General features: G+C 41.4%; 1 protein-coding gene across 1 annotated transcript; it reads right to left on the bottom strand.

The window, feature by feature from the left end:
- Positions 1 to 519: 519 nt before the first annotated feature.
- On the bottom strand, positions 520 to 1,542 carry insb (preproinsulin b). Its single transcript, XM_073487373.1, has 2 exons — positions 1,353 to 1,542; positions 520 to 665 (listed from the first exon to the last, which is right to left on the bottom strand). The coding sequence occupies exons 1-2, from the start codon at positions 1,540 to 1,542 to the stop codon at positions 520 to 522; spliced, it is 336 nt and encodes a 111-aa protein (XP_073343474.1).
- Between the last annotated feature and the right edge of the window lie 20,810 nt (positions 1,543 to 22,352).

Raw genomic sequence — 22,352 nt, 5'->3', positions numbered from 1 at the left:
TATGAGGAAAATCGTGAAAAAAAAAACGAGTTCATATGATTCTGTCTCCACCTCACCCTGCATGTTTCAGATGTTTCCCTTCTCCAACACGTCTGACTCAAATGATCAGCTCGTCATCGAGCTCTGCTGACGCCTGATAACGACCCATTCATTTAAATCGGGTGTCTTGGTGCAGGGAAACATCTACGACATGCAGGGCAGGGGGCCACCAGAGGTGTATGTAAACTTCCAACCTCAGCTGTATGTGATCTTCTCGGCCATGTCCACCATCAGCCAGTAGAGAGCACTCTAGGACTGCAGCCACATGTTGGAGCGCAGCAGAAAGCTATTACGACCCATGTTTCATCCACACTATGCACCAGCTACAAAGAACACAAATTCACATCTTTGCAGAGAGGAGCCCTGGGTTATGGGTCATGAAGCTTTATTTCCTTCGGTTGATAAGACATAGCCTGCAAGTATTGGGCCAGAAATTGACTTTATACAAGCTATGAGTGGTGCCGGTCGTGGAGTGACGAGTCAGTCGCAGTAGCCCTCCAGGTGGTAAATGCTGCATGGCTTATGGCAGCACTGCTCCACGATGCCTCTCTTCACCTTGGGCTCATCGTGGTCAGACAGGACCCTCCACACACGCTGCTCCTGTCTATTTCTTTTAGTCAGGAACCCTTAGAAGTGGAGAAAGTTTTCCAAAGCCATTTGTTAAGTCCTGCAAACCTCCAGTTCATCAAACTACCGTTGAGACAGGTCACACTTAAATGGAGATTTAAAGGGAAGGTAATCTGATCTCGCCCAATCCATTTAGTCGTGTTAGTCTCTACTTCAAGCGGAGATATGATGGCGCTCCGATGGATGCATATCATAGCTCAGACCTCTAACTTCAAAACATCAATAGGTCGTTTGAGGCGAGTGTTCCAAATAATGCATTTTGGGAATAAAGTAATGAGGAATTTGGGGATTTTGCAAGATTTGTGATTATTGGATTTGTCACATCTTAGGTGTTGAAAGCAACAATAAGAAACCAAAAGCCCGGCCACACCACTGAATTCAAAAGAGGCCAGAGACGGCCTTTGCACACTAATGATCGTTTGGACAAATTCATAGATTCAGTTCAGGGATGTCTCCAGCGTGTTTTCACTATAAACATTTTTCCTCTAGCCAGGATCCAAATTGGTATTCTCATTAGACTGACTCTGGACTTTGAACATTGCAGGCAGTGACGGCAGTGACACAAACCCTGCCTGGGGTCTCTGGGCAATGTCATGCTGTTCCCTTCTGAACTCCCACCATTAAAGGCACAATTAGAAATTATTTTACACAGAAGTTAAACAGAAGAAGAGCCAACGTGGCCTTACCGAGCAGATGTTCCAGATCCCGTTTGTAGGGCCGGTTTGGCCGGTAGAAAAAGCCCCGTTCCCCGCATACGAAGTAGAGGGCGTCCACCAGGTGGGAGCCACACAAATGCTGGGTGGGGGCCGAGGACACCCCTGGGGAGTAGAGAACCAGCAGTAGCAGCATGGACACTGCCCATGGTATCCTGGCCATAGGAAGAAGACCTCTTGGATGGAGCACAAAAAGAAAAGCTCACACATAAAATAGCACACATCTGATCAAATTTTTATTCTGTTAGGTTTCAAAGACAGAGAAAAATGAATCCACCCATCAATAATTAACACCTCAAGGCAGATGCTTGAAAGCTTAAGGATGAAGCGATGTTCAAGTTTGATCAGACCTTTCTTGATGACACTCAGGCATTACAAAACCACTTTCTTTTAACAGCTTTCAATATAGATATTTTGCAATGTTCCTGCGCAATTCTACCAGATATAGCTTCATGCTTTGGGAGTTTAATAGCTCAGAGACAACACTGTAGGCACGCAGCAATACCCTGACTCAGAACAAGGGCTTTGAAGTGAGCAGAAAACTGAACAATCCATTCAGTCATTGGAAATCAAAAGCTGGGATGAAAAGCCGCGGTGAAACGAGGTCTGCAGAAAAGCTATTGGGTGATATTTGGCTCAAATCTCTCAATCTTCCAAATTAGTGCGAGCCTAAGCAGAGAAAGTCAAAGATTAAGAAAAGTGATGAGTGCAGAAATTACATCTTGATGACCCAGGTGGTCTTCAAACTGTCTAAATGATACATCTAAATTCCAAGAAGTGAATGGTTTTTTAAAGTTAAAATCGACCCCAAACATCTGTTATCTTTTTGATGTTGGACATTTCATGGCTCACATTTACAAACAGCATTTTTTAGATGAGCCATCCAAGGTTATGTTTGTTATTTCTCGCTCCTATTGAAGTAAATTGAAAATTGATTTTATTTTGATTCCTTCTGCTTTCCTTTTATCCCCAGGTGAGCCTTATTTTATCAAAGCATCATCTATTACAAGCCAGAAAGAATGCACCTGTCCCTAAATCACCGCTGTGGATACTGTCAGTGTATCCTCAAGGTCAGCGCTGTCCAGCTTTAGCGGCTCTAGTGCTCAAGAGAGGGAATGCTCTGTCCAAGATTACCAAATTGTTATTAGTGTTATTAGTCAAATCCCATTTGTGATAGATAGTCTCCTGGGTTGGAAGTTCAGCTCCATTTTCAAGGTGAAAAACATATTTAGCAGTCATTTAGAAACTATATAGACCTTTTGTGGACATCTTATAGTGTACTGCAGATTATTGGATTGAAAATGAATCATTTTAACAGTGTCTTTAACAATGCACCCGTGCCAGGCATTACAACATTGGCAGAGTGCTCTATCTGGCCTGCCACTCCTCTATCCGTCTTGGCTGTATGCCAGGCTCCTTGGCACACAAGATTGGTTGAGTTATAGATCCTGCCCGTGCTACTCTTTACTTTTATCCCTGGTTATTATACACATAAATTTTCAAAGTTGAAATCTGGAGGGAATACAGAGAGACTTGCTTACCTGTGTTTGAGGCCTCAGTGCAGCAGAGCAGTTGGGAGTTGCAGATAAACAGGGCCTAGGCCTGTAGGACTATACAGCTACAGAGAACATCTCCACTTGGCTACCTTTCCCCTCTAACTCCCCACATCCACCTGGCCTTTGTCAGGCTCAGCGGAAAACGCTAAGGTCCTCTCATTAACACCCTGACCCGTAAGCATGCTGATCTGTTCTTGCGTGGCACTAATTCATTTAACTGCAGTGCGGACCAACAGTAGAGTTGAGATGAAGTTGAGAAGGTCAGTCACCCAGAGATATACCCCGTACAACCCCTGCTGTGTGCCGGCCTGACTGGCACGGTTCACATGCTGACGGACAAACACCATATGCCATGTTCCGAACGCAGTGTGTAGATTAGACAGCTTCCAGGCGCGTTGGTGTCAACAAGTGGTGTGTTTAAGGTGGAGCTGTGTGCAAGACTAATGACTCATGGGAACTGAGTTAAGTTTGTTATCAATCTGTCTTAAAAATCAGAAAATGTCATTAAATATGCAGTCTAAAATTATTATTAAGTCAAATATAATTTCTCGAGACTACAAAAATGACATGTTCAGACTCATGGTGAGTTTTCACTGTGTGGCATAATGGGCTGTGGTGGAATGCAACTAAGTACATTTATGCAAGTACTGTCCCTAAAGGGTAACTGCACCAATTTTACACTTTAAAGTATGTTTACAGGTCTTGGGGAGTACTACTGCATATGTGAAAAGAGCAGTTTAAAGCCCTTTGTGGCTCCAGAGAAAGCTGCACGTAATCTTATAAATCACCTCCAGTGATGTCACTCAGTGGCTAAGTTGGATTGTGGGAAATATAGGCGCCATGTTCTGAGGTTAAGCTTTTCTGCAATATATCAATTGCAGTTTGCTGCAGTGTTACCTTGAAGTATATTTTGTAATAAAGGGTTCCCACAGGTCCTTGAAATCCTTGAAATGTAATCTGAGGAAAGAAATCAAGGCTACGGACGTTTTTGAAAAAAGACATAAATAGGAATGGTTCATTGAAAGGGCTTGTATTTATATATTTCGTGACAGAATTGTATTAGAGTTTAAACATTTTTTTTTCCGGATTGTTTCCCGGATGTCGAACTTTTTGATATGAAGATGCCGGCCACTTTATCACCACTGTCTGCTGTTTACATACACCCTGAAGCAGATTCAAAAGATGCACCATGTGTTTATGTTTATTTGTATATAAATAACTGTATGTATGTTCTGTAATCTGTGCAGCATGAAGGTGTTACAATCTTTCATTTCGTTGTGCAACTCTGTGTTGCATAATGATGAGTAAATTACCTTGTGCCTTGTAGTAGAACATTTCTGAAATTTCATTTTTTGTGTGAACTTAACCTTTAACAGTCATCTGTGTCTCAAAATAAGCTGTGCTGGGTCCTTCAATTCGAGGGAACTGAGCCTGGAAAGTCATTGGAAATTCCTTGAATTTGATGTTTAAGCAAACCTGGCAATAGAACGCTGTTTTAGTGCTAATTTACAGGATGTACTTTTTTCAATGTAGCATTATATCACTACATACAGATGTGTGACATTTCAATACTAAAAAAAATCTATCATGCAAAAAGCCATGATGCTACTAAATTAAATATGAATGAGACATTTTAGGATAAAAAATGATTTAGTTGCTCTTGTCCTTGTTTTATTGCGTAGGTTTTGACTGGTGTCGTCTCGGGCAGCAGCTGTTCTTTATAATTTTAATGTGTCTACAGTATCTGAGGGTGTGCAGGACTTAGATGAGAGGTGACACTGTGTAATTTTATATCACATGATGACTCAATTGTCAGGCCCTGAGGACGCAGCACAGCTCTGTACTGTCACCTCTTTGTTTCTGTGGTTTAATTTCCCTTTTAATATTTATAATTGATGCTTTGTGCCACTCCATGGACACTGTGCTGTCAAATTAAAAGCCATGTAGAGGGACACCAAAAACAAAGTATATACAGGAGATTAAAAAGGTAGACTATCAATATTTCTTGAGCAGATTTATATAAATACACTAGTGTTTCTGGGGTAGCTTGATTTCTTTTCTTACCGAATGCCAATTTTTTGGCATATGAAATATTTTGACACATTCACATAAGAGTTTGGTGAAATGTGGGGCTGATTTTGTAGAGCCATTTCTAAAAAATAGATTTTATAACATGTACAAACCATCTTAAAAGTGAACAAACTCAGCACTCATTCACTGTGTATGCAGCCATGGCAGATATTACATCTTTCAGTGACTCTCTGGGGTCACTCCTCCAGTTTATAGCTTCAGGTAATAGAGGTGCATGTTCCTGAGAATCAGCCCATCTGTCCTCGTAGCAGGACTAATGTGATTTCTAAAAATGTGTCACGTTCTCCTTTTAGCTGTCATTGCAGCATCGAATTTAAATGTATTTACCGGCTTCGTGCTCACCTTGAAAAAGATCCAGCAGTGGTCATAAATCAAAACACATTTTAATAATAGATCATTAAAAGACAGATTTCTGTAATTTAACTGCTACCTGAAGAACTTTTAGAACCAAAAAGCCTTGAGACTGATGGAGCCATTACATGTAATAACTCCAACAATCAACTTCTGAAACTCCTGGATCACGTCACATGTTATTTGAGGTATTCTACTATATTTGCATGCTGCAATGTTTGTCCTGTCTTACTGCAATGATCACATGGACTGGGCACCTTTTTGTATGTGACACAACAACAAAAGTGCTCCACAAATAATCTCATGCAGTCATGTCAGCAGTAGTATACTTTTTTTTTTTCTTCTGAGAGAAATGTGTTTTTCACAGTGGCGTGCATCCTTTGAAATGGATAAAGTCAGTTGTTTATTCAGATCTGATGTTTGTCTTAAGTTTTGATCAGGAAGCTGCACTGTTCGATCAAAGCTGCTGCTTTTTTGCTTTGGTTGTTCTTTCAGTTCTTTTCCTCTGAAGGATGACAGAGGGAGCCAAGCCTCGTGATTTTATGGTAATTACCAGAGATGTGGACTCGAGTCATTGCGACTTCGACTCAAAGTCAACTGGAGTCACTGTTTTAATGACTTGCAACTTGACCTGACAGAAACTAAATGACCTGAGACTCAACTTGGACTTGAATGTTAAAGAATCATAACTTGACTTGACTTGAGACACGACGACACAAATGACTTCTTTGTTTTCATTTGATGTTTTCCGGTGTTTTTGTTCTGTTTTTTCATGATTTCACACTTTAGAAGAGATGGGGTTTTTGATTGAGTAGAAATAAACAAGCTTTTGCAAAATATGTATCATTTGTCTGATTACATTAGCTTCACTGAATATCAAATGTTATATACAACATAAAAAAAATCACTTCTCTGTCATAATCTTTGAACATGCTGGATAAACTGGTAATTAAGACAATTACTACCACTTCTGCTGGCTGCTGTGCAATGTGCCGACCAGCACCTTGCATGTTATCGGAAGGTCGCTGGTTCGACTCCCCTGGTCTGCATGTCGAAGTGTCCTTGGGCAAGATACTGAACCCCAAAACTATTCATCGGGAGACGCTGGTTCTACCCCCTGAGCCACAGCCGCCCCCTACATACATTAGAAATATAATAAGATGCTGTTAAATGACGTATCCTGATATAATAAACAAGGCTGCAATTGCAACATACATTTTCACTCTGACAGACTGAGAATTCACAATTCATTTTTAAATTTTTCTAACTGTGTATTTAATGATTGGCCTCTTTGTATATCCTGTAAGTGGCAATTTGATGCAGAAACAAGCCAGTAAACCAGAGCCAATTAACCTACAGTTCAACTTGTTTCTCATTTATTTGCCACAAAGGGGATAAAAGCTGTTTCTAATGAGCTGACAGTAAAAAAAAAGTGTTACTTTTTTGCATTTTTGATGTATAATAACGTTATCAAGCTGATGTGATCAAATATCCTTTTAAAATGTAAGACAAAGAACATCAGATAAGGGTCCAGGTGTGTTAAAGTGGCTTTTGGGCACTATAAAAATTAACACAAGCAGATGTTAATTCCCTTAAATGACAGGTTTCAGCTAAATGATAGCAGAGGGAAGGCAGCTCTCCCAAAACCTTGCTAATAAAAGGAGGGTCTTTGGAGGAATGATAAAAGAGAAAGGTGGGAAGAAAGCTATCCAGCACCTTGGCACTGCGATTTGAGGATGTGTTAAATGTAGAACCAGGAAAGGTCCAACTTTGCCATGCTTTGAAAGTCATTCCTCGAGGGAACAGTGCAAAGCGTCAAGAGCTGTGAACAACAGGCACATCCTCCTCTCCCCGGTTGCATGGCAGCTTCAAACACACACATCAAATAGCAGAGGACTAGCAGACGCCCTAGACATGCAGAGACAGACAGAAGTTGGGTGGAAAGTCGGCTGGGTCCCTAAGGTGGGAGTTGCGTAACTCGTCTTCTCTTCTACTGCGTTTGAGAAGATAAAAGGGAGTGAGGAGTTCAGCCGAGTGAGATGTTGTTAATCTGCTCTTATAGTGAGCCTTTTTACTCCCATAATTATCCCCAACTTTCTGAGGATGGAAACTGAAGAGACTTAGAACATCAAAAAAATATATATATAAAAAAAAATAAAAGACTGGTTGACTCACGCAGCAGACAACAGAAACAGCTTGGATCATTATGTTTTTATGTGAGAGTCTGAACCGTAAGGAGGCAGAAGTAATGAGACAGATTTCCATAAGTCAACTTTGAGAACTGGATACTGATACAAAGGCTCCGCGAAGATTCATCTGTGCTTAGACTGAGCAAATCTTTGAATATTGAATGAATTCCATTAAAAATCACTGTGCGCCGGAAAGAGAAGGCATCAAAAAAGTGTCAAAAAGAAGTTGGGAACCTATTTTTTTTTCCCCTTTCCTTTTTTTTTTTTTTAAAAAAACCTTGGCAAGGGCAAACAATTTGGATTCTGGCAGGTCAAGCAGCCCTGTCATATGCAAACATTGTCTCATGCATGTGTGCGCATACACACAAAAGACAGACTGAACACGTCCGCCTGTTCCAGACACTGGCCTCCATGTGTGTCACGGCCTGCTGGCTCAGATCCATGACAGAACGCCACGGACTCATCAGAAAACGTCGGTGCGTGTGTGTGTGAGAGAGACTGTGAGTGAGAGAGAGAGGGCCGCCCTGGTGTCTGCACTCTCCTGTCCTGCCAGTGACAGTCGCTAATGCAGTACTAACCTCTGTCATGACCTACTTTGCTATGCCACCACTGTGCGGACCCCTACAGATCACACACACACATATTAATAATGAATAATAGGAATCTCTTTGTAAATCTGAAGACATTTTTATTATCTTTTTTTACTGTACTTGATTCATAGCACACACACGTGCGCACACGCAGAGACACTTGAGCAGATTAGAATTAGAAGTTGACGGGTTGAGTTGGGGAACAGAGCTCGGTAACAGCATGGTTTGACAGCTGAGAAAATGACTACTTGTTATAAATGTGACAAGTCCCCAAGAGAGAGGTGAGGCAGGACAGAATGATGGCCGGTTTGATTTTCAGGCCAGAAAAATAGATTTCTATTTAAACCCTCGTGTGACCGGCCTTTTCAAGTCGAGCTTGCGGCGCTAGAGACAAGAGAATTCAATTTGCAATTGGCATTTTTCTAGTTTGCGTGTGCCGTCCTTTGGTTTGATGGATTGATTTGAGAGCGCCTCGCTTCCTCTCTGAAGGGATTTTGTTTTCACATCTGAAGGGAGAGGGATGTTGTGTCTCTTTGTAACGTGACCCTCCCACCTGGATATTATAACCCTTCAATGCCCCAGTGAGAAGTAGTATCAGCTTGAAATGTGCTTGATCTCTTACGTCTCTCATTGGAAGAGGGTGTTCATTCACTTCACCTGAGGACTGGCGTGACACAGTCTCCGTCTTGTTGATGCCGACAGCATTCGAAATCAGTTTTATGGTTGCATCCATCTTAAGGCTAAGAGACAGTCGTGCTAGCAGCTCGGTGAGGCTGCATTCATGTGCTCCTTGGATGGTCCCACCTCCCCAAGTTTGAAAGTAGTTCTTCCGACTTTGATTTGTTAAAGTTGCATCAAAGTTGGAATGTGGGAGGCACATGGACGATGTTTTGCATTTGGTTGCTCAGAGCATTTAAACAACACATTGACAGTTGTTTCCAGTATTTGAGTGACAAGGAAGAGCAAAGGAAACAGATTATGTGAACCATGAAATATATTCCACCAGTATGCAAGTTACCATCAACTCAAAGTTTACTTTCGTCCGCCACAGCAAATGACGTCAACCTCAAAAGCCGGCAAAGTTTTCTCAGACTTTCCAAGTGGTTGCTCCAACTTGAGGTGGGCGTCCACGTGAATTTTCTTATACTGCCACCACATGAACGGCACAGCAGTGCGTTGGGCTAAACACTAACATCTGCATGCTAACATGCTCACAATGACAGTGCTATGTGACCTTGCTCGATCCTCCGCTCGTCAACACCTGTTGTTTTTTGTAAACACTGCTGTGCACGGGGTATCTTTAATTTACAAAGTTGTTCACTTAGAGTTTGCCAAAAGGGACCCGAACGCAAGACACTGGCTGGCTGTGCATTTCTTATTTTCATCTTATTTTCATTATTGATTTAATGCAATTAAATAGAACCTAATGCTACATATCAGCGGACCGTGGACGTGAATGTCTGTACCAATTTTAATGGCAATCCATCAAATAGTTGTTGAGATATTTCAGTCTGGACCCACTGACCGGCTGACATTGCCCTCCGCCATGCTGATAGTGTAGCTCAAATCCAGTACCTCTCTAGGTAAGAGCATTACATGGTCGAGTATCGCTAGTTATTTTGATGTCAGTGTGTGTATATATTGATAATAAGAACATTTTATTTATCACAAATAACCTAGTAACGGTGTAGGATGGATGGAGTTAAATCTGGTGGATTATTGCCGAGCTGTGCACAGCCACCTGCTTAAAGGAATGCCTTTGTGTGTGTCTGTGTGTGCGCGTGTGTGTTTGTGTGCGTGCGCATGTTTGCACAGATCGATACGGCTGGTATCACCCCCCTGAGCCTGTCTCCCCCGTGCTCTTAGAGATAAAGTAGAGAAGGCAGACCTACAGCCAGACATATGAGTGGGATTAACAAGAGGCGCTTATTTGGGAGAAGAAAAGAGGCAAAAGCTAAAGATTGAGGGATTTCAACACTTTTCATTATTTGGTGGAGAATGTGTACAGCAGGTACTGTCAGGGAAAAGGTCAGAATCAATCAATCCAATGTTGTCTGCCAACCGGCCTCAAATTGCATATTGACTCAGTGTAACGGCCTCCGAACCAGTGGATTGGATGCATGTTGACAACTTTAATGCTACAGTGGGGCCTCTCTGGAGAAGTATCTATGTGTTGTTATTGGGTATCTCAGGGAGCTTGAGTTGATGTTACTAAGCCCGAGCTGTTCGTCTCACTCCTGTCTGCGATATCTCTTCCTCGAAAAACTTTCTCTCATACATTGTGCTCGTGTAAATGTGAGCCAGAGAGGTGCTGGTGGTTATGGAGCTGAATGCCAAATATGTCCATGTTTGTGTGTGCGTGTAAACCTGACACCCGAGAGTTATCTCGATCTGTAACTGTCTGCTATCTGCAGGAGCTGTCAGCGTGATATATATAGGCAGTGTGTACTCGCAGAGAGGGATTGTATGTTGCCTTCACGGCTTCCACTGACTTGGCATAAAGCATGTTGAACAGGAGGAACTACAGCTTTGATATGTTGATGAGAACCTTTTATGTTGTGTGTGCGTGTGTTGGTATGTGTGTCAGCCGGCGCATGTGCTTTAGTCTTTTGCTCGAGAGCAGGAGGGAGATGCTTCAGATGTGTTGTCCTTTCATTCCAGAGTCCTCCTTTGAGGTAAGAGGATCCCATGGAAACTTAACATTTCATTGTGGCTTGCCGCCGATAAAGATTGAATTATCTGTGTGTTCTCCTTAAATCCCCATTCAATTTTTTTTTAACAGGGATGAAAGATTTTGTCTGTGGCGCCCGAGGAGTTGTGTACCCCTCGCTGTTTGGTAATATCTGAAATTAATTCCTCCACCCGTCCCTGTTGTGCCTAAACAATTCAAGGGCAGTGTTAGATCCTCAAATTGAGAATTTACTGAAAGGCCTTTGTACCACAGCCAGTGATAGCTTTTTTGTTAAGCATAATTCCATTTATCATTACTGTGTCCTCGCGCAAACTGGCTTGTATTGGCCGAGCAACAAACTATATGTGACGCTCAATCACAGGGGTTGTTACCCATTAATGGAGGTAAATTTTCGCCTGGCGTTAGAGAAAAATAAAGGAGAAGACAATTCTTAGAAGTGAACTCCCCTCTGAGTCGCCTAGAAAGGAGAATTTCAAGGAACAGAAGGCAGGGTGGGAAAGGAGAAAGGCAGAGGAGAGCTTTCTGATACTGTGCAACAATACTTCATTCTGTCCAGGTAGGCCTCGCTCCATAATTCAACAGTATCTACGCCTGAGCTTCTCATCCACTTTATATTTCCACCACACACACACACACACACACACATTCACACAGTGTACTGTGTGACTGACCTTTGCCCTCGCCCAGTGGATGGCTGCCTTGTGATGAGAATCCTTATGAATGCAGATTCTAAGTGGTGTTTTTTTGTTTAATCTGCAAATATACATAAATGTAGACATGGTTAATAGAGTTTCAGGTTAAACCTTTGGATGAGGTTAAAATGGCTTCAACACGTTCTCACTCTGCTTGGTCAGTGGCCTAAAGCTTCAAACTTTGACACTCAACTTGTCCCCCTAGTGTGAGTTTCGCATGTTAATGGTAACCAGTCAAGTTAGCAATAATACATTGTTTGGTTACACTTTCAAAATAAAGCTTGCTGACATATTATGAAATATATGACTTTTGGATTGTTTGGACATTGTGACATGGTCACGGTCTGGTTTAGGAAAAGAGCGTGCTTTGGGTTAGGGTCACGACCCTGTTAAGTTTTTATGTATGGTAAATTAAAGGTTAACTCCACCAATTTTACAAGTGTGTTTACAGGTCTCAGGGAGTACTACTGCATTTGTTTATTGCTGCTGTTAATATTTGGTTAATGTGGCGAATGATACCAAAAGGTCCTATGTTTTGAAAGGCTTTTGAACGCCTCAGGTTTCTCTTATTTGGGGTTCACATTTGTTTGGGCAGGTGTCAATCAATGCTAGATCAGTGGACTGTTTTTCAAACCTGGTGCCACATTACCCACGAGGCAACTGAGAGATTTCACTGGAGCTGGAGTCACAAAAGGCTTCATACTTCTTTTTTCAAGACCTGTACTTTATTGTGTAAAATTAGTTACCCCTCTTGGTCACACGTGACGCAATCAAAGTCCAGTGTATGACCCATCCATCCCCCCGACTCAGACTTTTCTCGCTCTTTATACTACTGCACCCAAAGTGACACTAGAGGTGTAACTACAGCATCATACTTGGAGGCATTGGGCTGCTGACCAGGCTGCTGTATTTAATGCGTTGGAAGTGAGATTGGGCTGCTATAATTCATAGCAGGTCTCTGTTGATTATGCCAGTAGCTCATTTCTGGGTTGCAGAGGTAAAAGTTTTAAAGTTCTTTCTTTTCTATCTTTTTCAAACAAACAAATAAACAAATGCATCGGTTTATTCAATAATTTTTTTGGTCATCTGGGGACAGCGCAGCAAGCTGTAAACACAACCCTGACATATCATTACTTGGTATGGAGAACATGTTTGCAAGCAGTGGCTTATTTGCACATCAAGAAGAAGTGGGCAACATTAGCATTCATCTGAAGCTGTGTTTGTTTCCACCTGATGAATGTAAGTCCAATATTCACTCTCCTTTTAGCTCTGTCTCAGTGTCAACCAACTCCTGAGAAAAACACATGTCTCTTTAGCTGCTAAATGATCCACTATGTTTACCAGCTAGTCTCTAACTATGTGTGTCTGCAGTTTGGCACTGGTCAATTAGCATACAGTGAGTTTGTCAAAGTCTTTTCTCTGAGTAAAGACAAAATCTTGTCTGCTTCAGTTGAAAATATGCCAAAACACTGAGTTAAAGGATATTTAAAAGCTATGTTTATCTGAACAAAATTGCAGAGGTGTGGGATAACTCTTAGTGGATTTGTCACAGGAGCAACAACTTTCACATTACACATAGTTAGTAGATCTTTTGTTAATATAAAAATACTTATTAGAGCAGTTTTTAGTTAGAATATGCTGCTTTTATCATAGTTGTGGTTGCTAAACGTCAGACTGGCACATTTACCAGAGGTGGCAAAATTCACACATTTTTTACTGAACTGAAAGTAAGAAAGTACAGGCTTTGAAATGTACTCAAAGTGTAAGAGTAAAAAGTATTATTTCTTGGAGCGACGAACTTCAAACACTTGACTTAAATAAGGTCATGTTGTGGGGAATGTCTTGCTTCTCAGAATCTGATCCGGTGTCGCCTCATCAACGTCGCTGCCTTTGTCACTACGCGTCTTTTCTCCACATGCTAGTCTCCCTCTCTGTCTGTTTCCATCTTGTTGCATCTTTTACTTTGTTTCGTTTTGCTACGTCTGCCGTGCCTGATATACACCGATGGGTTGAAGTCAGTCTTGTAAAGTTGGGAGGCCGGCGTGCAGTGACTCAAAATAAAAGCAATCGATAATTCCCCTCAAATGCACTCCAGCTAAAGTGACGAGCCTGAAAATGTAAGGAGTAGAAAGAACAGATATATGTGTTACAAAATCTACTTCGACTTTGTTACTCCCCACCTCTGACATTTAACATGTATGGACTCTCATTGCTGTTAGTGGGGAGCTTACCATACCACATTCATAAAATTACAGACTGAAGTGGGGGATTTTTTGTTGCTTCACACAGAAACAAACAGGCTAAAGTAACTGGAAAATACTACATTTTGGAGAACTGGACACATTCTGCTGCAGCAGATGTAAACAAGAAGAAATATCTAAGACTGAATTCCTTAAGTGAGAGAGCCAGAGGGCAAATATTAGTTCAGAAGCCTTCACACTAACAACTGGCTAAAGGACAAAAAGGGATTGAAATATGACTCAAACCATGTGGGAAGTTAAAGATTCCAGCTTTAAGTATTAAAACGGGCAAAAAAAAAAGAAAAGAGGTTTAATAAAGCAAACAGCGCGGGTGATTTAATGCGGCCAACCTGACTTGTCACAGAGGCAATCCTTCTAATAGAACCGCTCTGATTTATCACCGAGACTCTCCACAATAGAGACTGTAATGGGCTTTATTCATATTTTTATTTTATGAAACACGATGAAAGGGGTCATGGTGGCCATTAAGTGGATTAATGGTGTGTGTTGGGTAAAGAAGATGCTATAAAGTCTTAAAAGTTAATGCTGTCATCTGCGGACTGCTGTTCTGATGGGGAGGGAGGGGCCTCGCGCAGCTAATAGACATATTTCAGCCAGGTAATGTCGGATCACTGGGGGACAAGATGGATATCACTTGGCAGTGTTACGGGGTGTGTCGTGGTGTGCCGGCACATTAACGCAGGTTATTTATGCTCCATAATGAAGAGCATAATGAAAATTGGACACAACTATAAATATGAGCAGGGAAAGCGTAATGTGGAGGGATAATCATTGATGCAATTAAGGTGTCGTACACATGCAGTGTGAGCCTGGCCTCCCCTGACTTTCTCCTCTTCCTCTCACCGAGGCTGTTTTTCATCCTGAAACATCACATTCAATCAGCCGGGCGGTGTCAGCGTAAATCCCCTGCTCTCGCACAAGGAGGCTGGCGTTTTAAATATGTTAATGCCAAAGCAATAAAGTCGTTGGTTAATCTATCTCTGAGGTTATTGACAACTTCTGTTACACTGTTAGTTGTATTTCTCTGTCTTAATTGGTGTCCCTGTGGACGTCGCTTTCACTGTGTGTTCATGTGGGGGAAATGAGAGAAAGGAAACGTGGACTGTGCATTTTGGCGTTGTCGGCGCTGTCAGCGTATGAGTGAGAGGGAGCAGGGAGGGAGGAGGTGAAGGAGAGAGACGGGTCAGGAGATCTGGGAGGGAGAGGGATGGAGACGGATGAGGAGGGGACTCCGCGAGCTGAAGTGACCCTGCGGACCAGATGCTGATAAACTGCCATCACTGAGCGCTCTGTCATCTGTAGCTCTCATCTGTCACTGTCACCCTGCTGCATTTCACCCTTTTCTCCTCCTCCCCTTCCTAAGTCTCTTCCTTCACCTTCTCTGCATCATTTTCTCCCACCTGCGTGCATCCTTTTACTTTTTTTTTAATGCTATACTTACATCTATATGTCAATACCATTTGTTTGCTTCCGCACAGCTTCCATCCTCCTGTAAAGATTTCTTCACTTCTCTTTGCTTTTTCTCTTTAAACACATCGAACGACTCACAGCTGAAGCCATTATTTCCTCAGACTCAGACAGGGATGGAGGCTATTCACTGAATATCTGGAATTCCTCCTTCATGTTGGACAACCACAGTGGTTGCTAGGTGCGAAACAATAGTTGCTTTATGTCGCAGTGGAGCACAAATATGTTTCTTTATGTTTTCTTATTCTCTTGAAATATATGAGTGGTTACATTTGACATGAATGAGAAAGCCTGCATTGTCAATAACCTACAGAGTGGGTAAGTTATGATATCCATGGTTAGACTGCACTGCTGGTTGTAAATGTCAATAGATGCAGAGTTGTGAGGATTAAGTGGAATGAGCATAGCCAGGTGGGGATTTCCTGCACATAAAGATATTTGACTGTTACCCCCTGACTCTTAACCAGAATGGAGCCAGGTGCTGTAATCATACAGGGCTCAGCCCAAACTCCTCCTTCAGGAAAATGTAATGCCCGAAAATCCATACATCATTTAAGAAAAAAATGCAATAGTTCTTCAACTTCAACTTTCTTCATCATTCAAAATCAACTTTACAAATGTTGAAGATTACTAATTTGCACTCCTGTCACCCAGAAAGAGGTAGAAATTGTCTTAAGTTATTATTTTTAAAAGACCATAATCTTAGATTTAGTGTCATCGAGTAGTTAGATTGCAGATTGTAACAAACGTCCTCTGCAGTGGACGCGAAAAACACTACTATTGGACTACTGTGTAAACCAATCCATCCTCATCAGAAAAACGAGCGTATAGGTAAACTGTGAAAGCAGCTTATTACAACCCATATTATCGTTTGTTGTTTGGCAGCGACACCTAGTGGCCTAGTAATTATTACGGCAGCAAAGGAGGAAGTCAGGTGAAAAATACGGAGGCAAGCCTGTCGTCATCAGTAGAACGACTATATAGGTAAAAAAAATGAAAGTATCTTATCAGGAGCCCATACTTACCTTTGTTGTTAGGACACAAAAGAGTAAATGTCTGTTCATGTCCAGTGTGAAACCGGAAGTCAACTGTGAGTTCTGTTAACTTACTAACACAGTGGACTAACATCAAGAACATAGGTAGCGCAAGTAACTTAGGTAATGTAGGTACATGTGTAACGGAAGTTGCAGAAGTAACAGTGATCTGAACCCAAACTGCAATGTTTTTCTAAACCTAACCAAACTGTGACTGTATGACAGAGGTCCTGTACGTGTGCTGCTGCCATGCTGTCATGTTGTTTTGAAAATCGTGATATATATGTCATTTTGGGAGAGGCTGTCAGCCATTCAGGAGTGAGATTGTGTTGAAGGAGGAAGGTAGAGGTAGATGGTTGGGACTTTTATCCAGGAAACCGTGAAACCACAAGTCAAAAGTGAGTTATTTTCACTTACTTAACATGATTGTTACATCAGGTATGAATCTATCTTAAGTTATGTATGTAATGTCAATACAAATGTAACGAGATGCACATGCAATGTAGTCATTTTAACCCAACCGCATAGTTTTAGTGCCTAAACCAACTGCGAATGTACTGCGAAAGGTCCAGGTCGCCTGCCGCTGCAATGGTCATGTTCTGTTGGGAATGGTGATATATGACGTTTTGGGAGTCACTGGCATTTCATGCATTCAGTAGTTTATGTATGAGGATGTGTTAGTAGAAAACATGGTGCTGCAATATGGTCGACTCTGTGGAATTTAAAAGGCTTCTTCGAAGGTAACGAAAACACAGTGTTTCTCAGTTTCAGGTAATTTAACAATGAAAACACAAATATGAATATTAGATGTCATTTCTCCCAAAAGATCCCCCTACATTGTACACACTGAATCTTTAAGTTAAATAGCAGAGATACAGGGCAGGGATTTGGAGTAAACAGCATAACTAATCCTGAATCTTGTATGCTGGAGTGGGATTTGTAGAATGAATGTTAGGCTAACAAATCTGCTACATTTGAATGCATGCCATGATAATATGGGCTGCTCTAATCGCAAATCAAGGATCCACAACAATGGCAAATAAATGTGGTCTTCAATACTGTGAAGTAAGTATTATCTTATCTTCTATCATAAGCTTTCTGCAGGCAAGGAGGATAAACAACATGGGTATATATCTCACAAGCCTTTATTTGATCTACTCCTGGTCTCTCTGTTCTCCTTTTCTTCCATTTTCTTCTCAATTTTTCTCCTTTAGCTACTCACTGAAAGAATAATAATAATAATAATAATAATAATAATGATAATATATTATAATATATATATATATATATATATATTTCTGATCACATACTAAAGGTGCAAAAAGGATTAAATGCATATCTTATTCTCTTACATTTGCTCACGGCACCTCTGCTCTCCTTACGCCACTCTTCTCGACACATTTTCACCTCTTTACCTGCTTTCTCCACAAGTGTTGGCATCTCATTTCCTGTTCTCTACTTTATTCCTTTTCTCACTTTCTCTTTTGCTCCTCCCTTTCTTCTCTCATCCTCACTCCTGAAATCCAGCTCTGCCCTCTTGTCACCAGTTTTCCACTTCTCTCCTTCTGACTCCTCATCACACATTTCCTCCTCTCCTCCTCTTGACCTGCTTCCTCTCCTGCCCCTCAAGTTTTCTCCTGTCCTTTCCTATTCGATCTCACCCCCACCCTCAAACTGGACCAACATGGCGGCTCGTTCAGAAACTTTCTCCTATATTATAAAAAATAGCTCAGTGAAATGTGTTTCTAAAGACATTTTAGGCGAGTAATAAGCCCTGCAGTTGCAGAATCTGTCCTAATTTTAACTTGACAATGTTTAGTTTGTATAGCTGACAGTTATATTATTATTTTAAATATAAGTAGCATATTTTTAATGTGTGTGAGGCGTGTCCCTGCACATTTCATCTCCATTTGAAGCAATGATCTGATATTATGTGACAGAGATGATAAAGAACAGAGGATTCCAGGTATTTTGTCTTGAGCTTGAGTGTTTATTGTAGTGCAGTTTTAAGATATTCAAATCAAAGATTGGACTTACTATCTGACAAACTTTGACTTTGACTTTGTTATCGTTATTTTCTTCCTCTTATGATAACACAACAAAACAACATAATTCCAAGATTGTGGGCTTGTAAATAAGTCAATTTTTGATTATAGGACATCAGCCCAGGCTGACATATTGGAGCCATGTATCCTTCACTCTAAAATGAAATATGTAAAGGGACAGAGAGTTCTGTGTCCTTGCTTGGCAGTAGGGGTTGGGCAGAAATCCCTCAGGTTAATCTGTCTAATAGCAACTATCCTGGCTGTCACTACCAGGCTGGGACAGCCACTTGCAGGCTCAGATGACTTTGTTTCGTCCCTGTCTGAGAAAGCCCAACTGATTGGGACTGTGTGTGTGTGTGTGTGTTTGTGTGTCTCAAAAATAGAGCCACATAGACATTGATTTGTTTTGGGGGAAAAGATCAAATTGTCCCCTCATGCTTGTACCCACTTTTCCATGGCCGTGTGTGTTTGTGTGCTCTGAGCATCTCTGTGTGAGGATTATCTATGTATGTGTGTGCGCACACGACATGGCATCCTGATTCTCGGGCCAAACCCCGTCATTTTGCGCCTGTCACATTCTGTTAAGTGCAGCTCACATTCCTTCCTTAATTCCCCACAGTCCCTTGTCGCCTCCAACGTCAATCCAGACGCTCATAAACAGCATCTCTCAAAATGGCATCCGATTCATTACACCCCACTACACACAAAGAGGGGAGAATACAACCACCTCCACCCACACAAACAAACACAGCAGTTTCTGGTATGGAGCCAAATCTTAAGCTTAATTTGTCTTGCGAGCGCCTGTCTTTTAATAATTTGTTTTGATGCCGTCTACCATGCCTTCAAAATATATTATGGGCTGGACACTTTCAAAAGAATAATCTTTTAAGTGTATGGATTTTACCACTTGGGATCGAATTAACTAGATACTTGTAGTAGTACTTGATACTAAGAGTAATCAGAAACAATAGTTGCACATGGAAACTCTTCTTTTATCACAATTGGAGATGTCTGTGGGGGATCTACAGGCTTGTATGCTGTAAATCTCCAAACTGAAAATCTGTTAAGATTCTCAGTATAAAGAATGAATGTCTAATCTGCCCAAAGGCGCCTGTCGCTGTTAAATGACAGTACATGCCCTCTACTGTCTCCAGTGACTAGCGGGGTAACTTATTTAAGGGGCCGTTCTGTGATTATACATTGTTACAACCATAAACAAACCATTGTTCTGTTTTCTCACACGTTGTGCATGGTATTGGCAGTGGTTGAGGAGGTACAGCCCAGGAAATGGATCCTCTGTTTCACTATCTCATAACAACACAGCCTTAGGACAAATGACGGAGCCAAATAATGTTTAAAATGATAATAATCCTTGAGATGGTCGCCACTTTTTTTCAGCAAAAGCTGTTAAGTGCATTTACATTCTGTAATGACTATTATTTGCCAACATACAGTCAGAATTTAGCATAAACACTAGCTCTCATGAAAAGAGCATCCTTTTAAACCTCTCCCCACTGATAAAGCACAACTTAATACATCCATAAACCAACATGCAATGGCTTAAAGCCACAATGTGTAGGTTCTGAGAGTGTTTGACTTTGGTGACTTGAGTTTAAACCATAAATGTGGGAAATTTGAGTGTTAAAAGTTCTTTTGTAGCTGCTATTCAATTATAATTTAGCTCATAATCTTAACAATGGAAGTATGACATAAACACACAGCCCTGGTAGTATTTTTGCCTTATAAGGTTGTAATGGCGAATGTGTTAGCAAACTATTGTGTGTCAAACTATTGTGTACGTACAGCCTGTTCCCGGTTCTCCTGTCAGTGGCCCAGTGGTTCTAAGTTTGGTGCTGTGGTTACCCCTCTAGCCTCACTTGTTGAAGCACACTCTAGTGCAGTAGTACAGAGAGCATGAACTTCTGAGTTGGGGGGTGGTTTGGGGTGGTTGAATGGGTCACACACTGGACTTTCCTTACTTGATGTTATGTAAACTATGAGACCAAACATTAACCCAAAGCATGATCTTTTCCTAAACCTAACAAAGTAGCTTTGGAGCCTAAACCTAACCAAACCGCGAGCTGTCTGACAACTTTAATAACAGTCCAAATGTCAAAATATTTAAAAATATCTGAACTGTCTAACCAGATGTTGCATATTATGTGTTATATGTAACTTGGCCGCAGAGGCTTCATTTTGAAAGTCTAAGCGGATGTTGCATATTACGTATTATTGCTGACATGACCAGGGAGCCTTTATTCTGAAAGTCTATGTGGACGTTGCATATAAGTTATTATTGCTAACTTGACCATGGAGGCTTTATTTTGAAAGTCTAAGCGCACATTGCATATTACGTATTATTGCTATCCTGACAGCGGAGCCTTTTATATGCAAAACTGATGCTAGAGGGGCAAGCAGAGCGTCATAGTTTGAAGCTTAAGGCCACTGACCAAGCTGCCTTATTTGACGAGGTGGGAGTGAGGACAGCTTGGTACTTACATATCCAGCCAACAGAGAAAAACATCATCCTACTGGAGCACATTTCTGGCCACCTGACAACTGTAAGTCCAATAATCACTGGAAAAAAGTTTTGGAGAAAAATATCTGCAGCTTACACTTTTTAGATACTCAGCTTTCCTTATCAGCTTACTTACTAACTTTGTGTGGCTGACATTTGGTGTCAGGCGCTGTGTTACCTGCACAATCCAGTCAAGTACATTTTCTATCCATCCATCAGTCCATCCGTCATCTATGCCAGCTTATCTTTGCAGCATCCCAGGTGGCTGGAGTCTATTCCAGCTCAAATTGGGTGAGAGGCAAGGTCAGTTTTATATATATATCGCCCAAAATCACAAATCACACATTTGCCTTCGAGGGATTGCCAATCTGCACAACATTTCAAACCCTCTATCCTTAGACATGGCCCATTCTTTGAACTGGGTCACAGGACTAAAGTTCCACATACTTTGTGTGCAGAAGGCCTAGGGAATAGTCGATCTATAGACATGAAGGATTACTGGTAAAGCAGCCCTCCAGAACCACTGGTATTTTACCGTCTTGTACTGAGGAGCAGCTGCACAATCCACCCATGCAGGAGAGATAAGATCGGTGTAAATAATGATAATATATTAAGATAAGTTTAAAAAAAAAGAAAAGAAAAGAAAAAGAAGTTCTGTCACACCTAGATCTTTAAAATGTCCACATGTACTCCTGCAGCAGGTAGGCAAGTGCTCAGACCCACCATTCACAGCTGAGTGGCACTCGGCAGCTGGAACAAAAGAAAGAATGTGATCATGAGTGACACCCTCCTCAATCAAAGTTTATCAGGGCACTCAGCCACCCCAACTAAAATCCCACTTTATCCCATAAAAGTGTCAACAAGTTATGGGCCTGAATGGAAGTCGTTTGTTATTTACTTGCAGTGAATTTTCTTTCTTGCGTTTGGTAGTTTAAGTTGTGTGGTTAGAGGTTCACTCATATATTTCTTTTTGTTCATTTTCTGTGGAAAGCAGAGGTTGTGGTGTTTGTTCATTTCATGCCCAACCGCCCCCGACTTTGTGACTTAGTCCAACAATATATGAATGAAATCTTGAGTACACCAGTGCCACACTATAGTTGAGTCGCATGTATGCGTGTGTCAAAACTATTTCACTCAAGGTCTCCATTTATTCTCATGAGCAAGGGTAAGGCAGTTGCAATCTTTTTGTGTAGAATCTAAATACCCGGCTGCCATGACCTTTTGTTCATTCAAACAGGCACGAAAATAATTCTCTTTGTTCCCTACTAACAATGTGACTCTCTGTCGGTCTTATGCAAAGCTAACAAAACACCAATTAACCCTACATAACCCACATACATGCAGACACGTACTGTACATTTACCGTGTGACAGAAGCTAGCTGATGGTCTGCTTTCCTGCACAATGCAACTGTTCGCTTAGCCACTTTGCAGACTTCAGTATCCACAGCCGGTGGGGAAGCCGTGGGGGGCCGTGAAGTATTTTGGT

The sequence above is a fragment of the Pagrus major genome, chromosome 18 (genome assembly GCF_040436345.1).
Source record: "Pagrus major chromosome 18, Pma_NU_1.0".
Taxonomy (NCBI): Eukaryota; Metazoa; Chordata; class Actinopteri; order Spariformes; family Sparidae; genus Pagrus; species Pagrus major.
The sequence above is the reverse complement of the archived record's forward strand: the minus strand, read 5'-3'. Positions and strand labels throughout refer to the sequence as shown.

Bases quoted from the DNA above. Each gene is read 5' to 3' on its own strand.
- insb (XM_073487373.1), bottom strand. From the start codon at position 1,542: ATGGCCAGGATACCATGGGCAGTGTCCATGCTGCTACTGCTGGTTCTC. The intron at 666-1,352 runs GTAAGGCCACGT...TCCACTTCTAAG, and splicing joins GGATCTGGAACATCTGCTCG to GGTTCCTGACTAAAAGAAAT.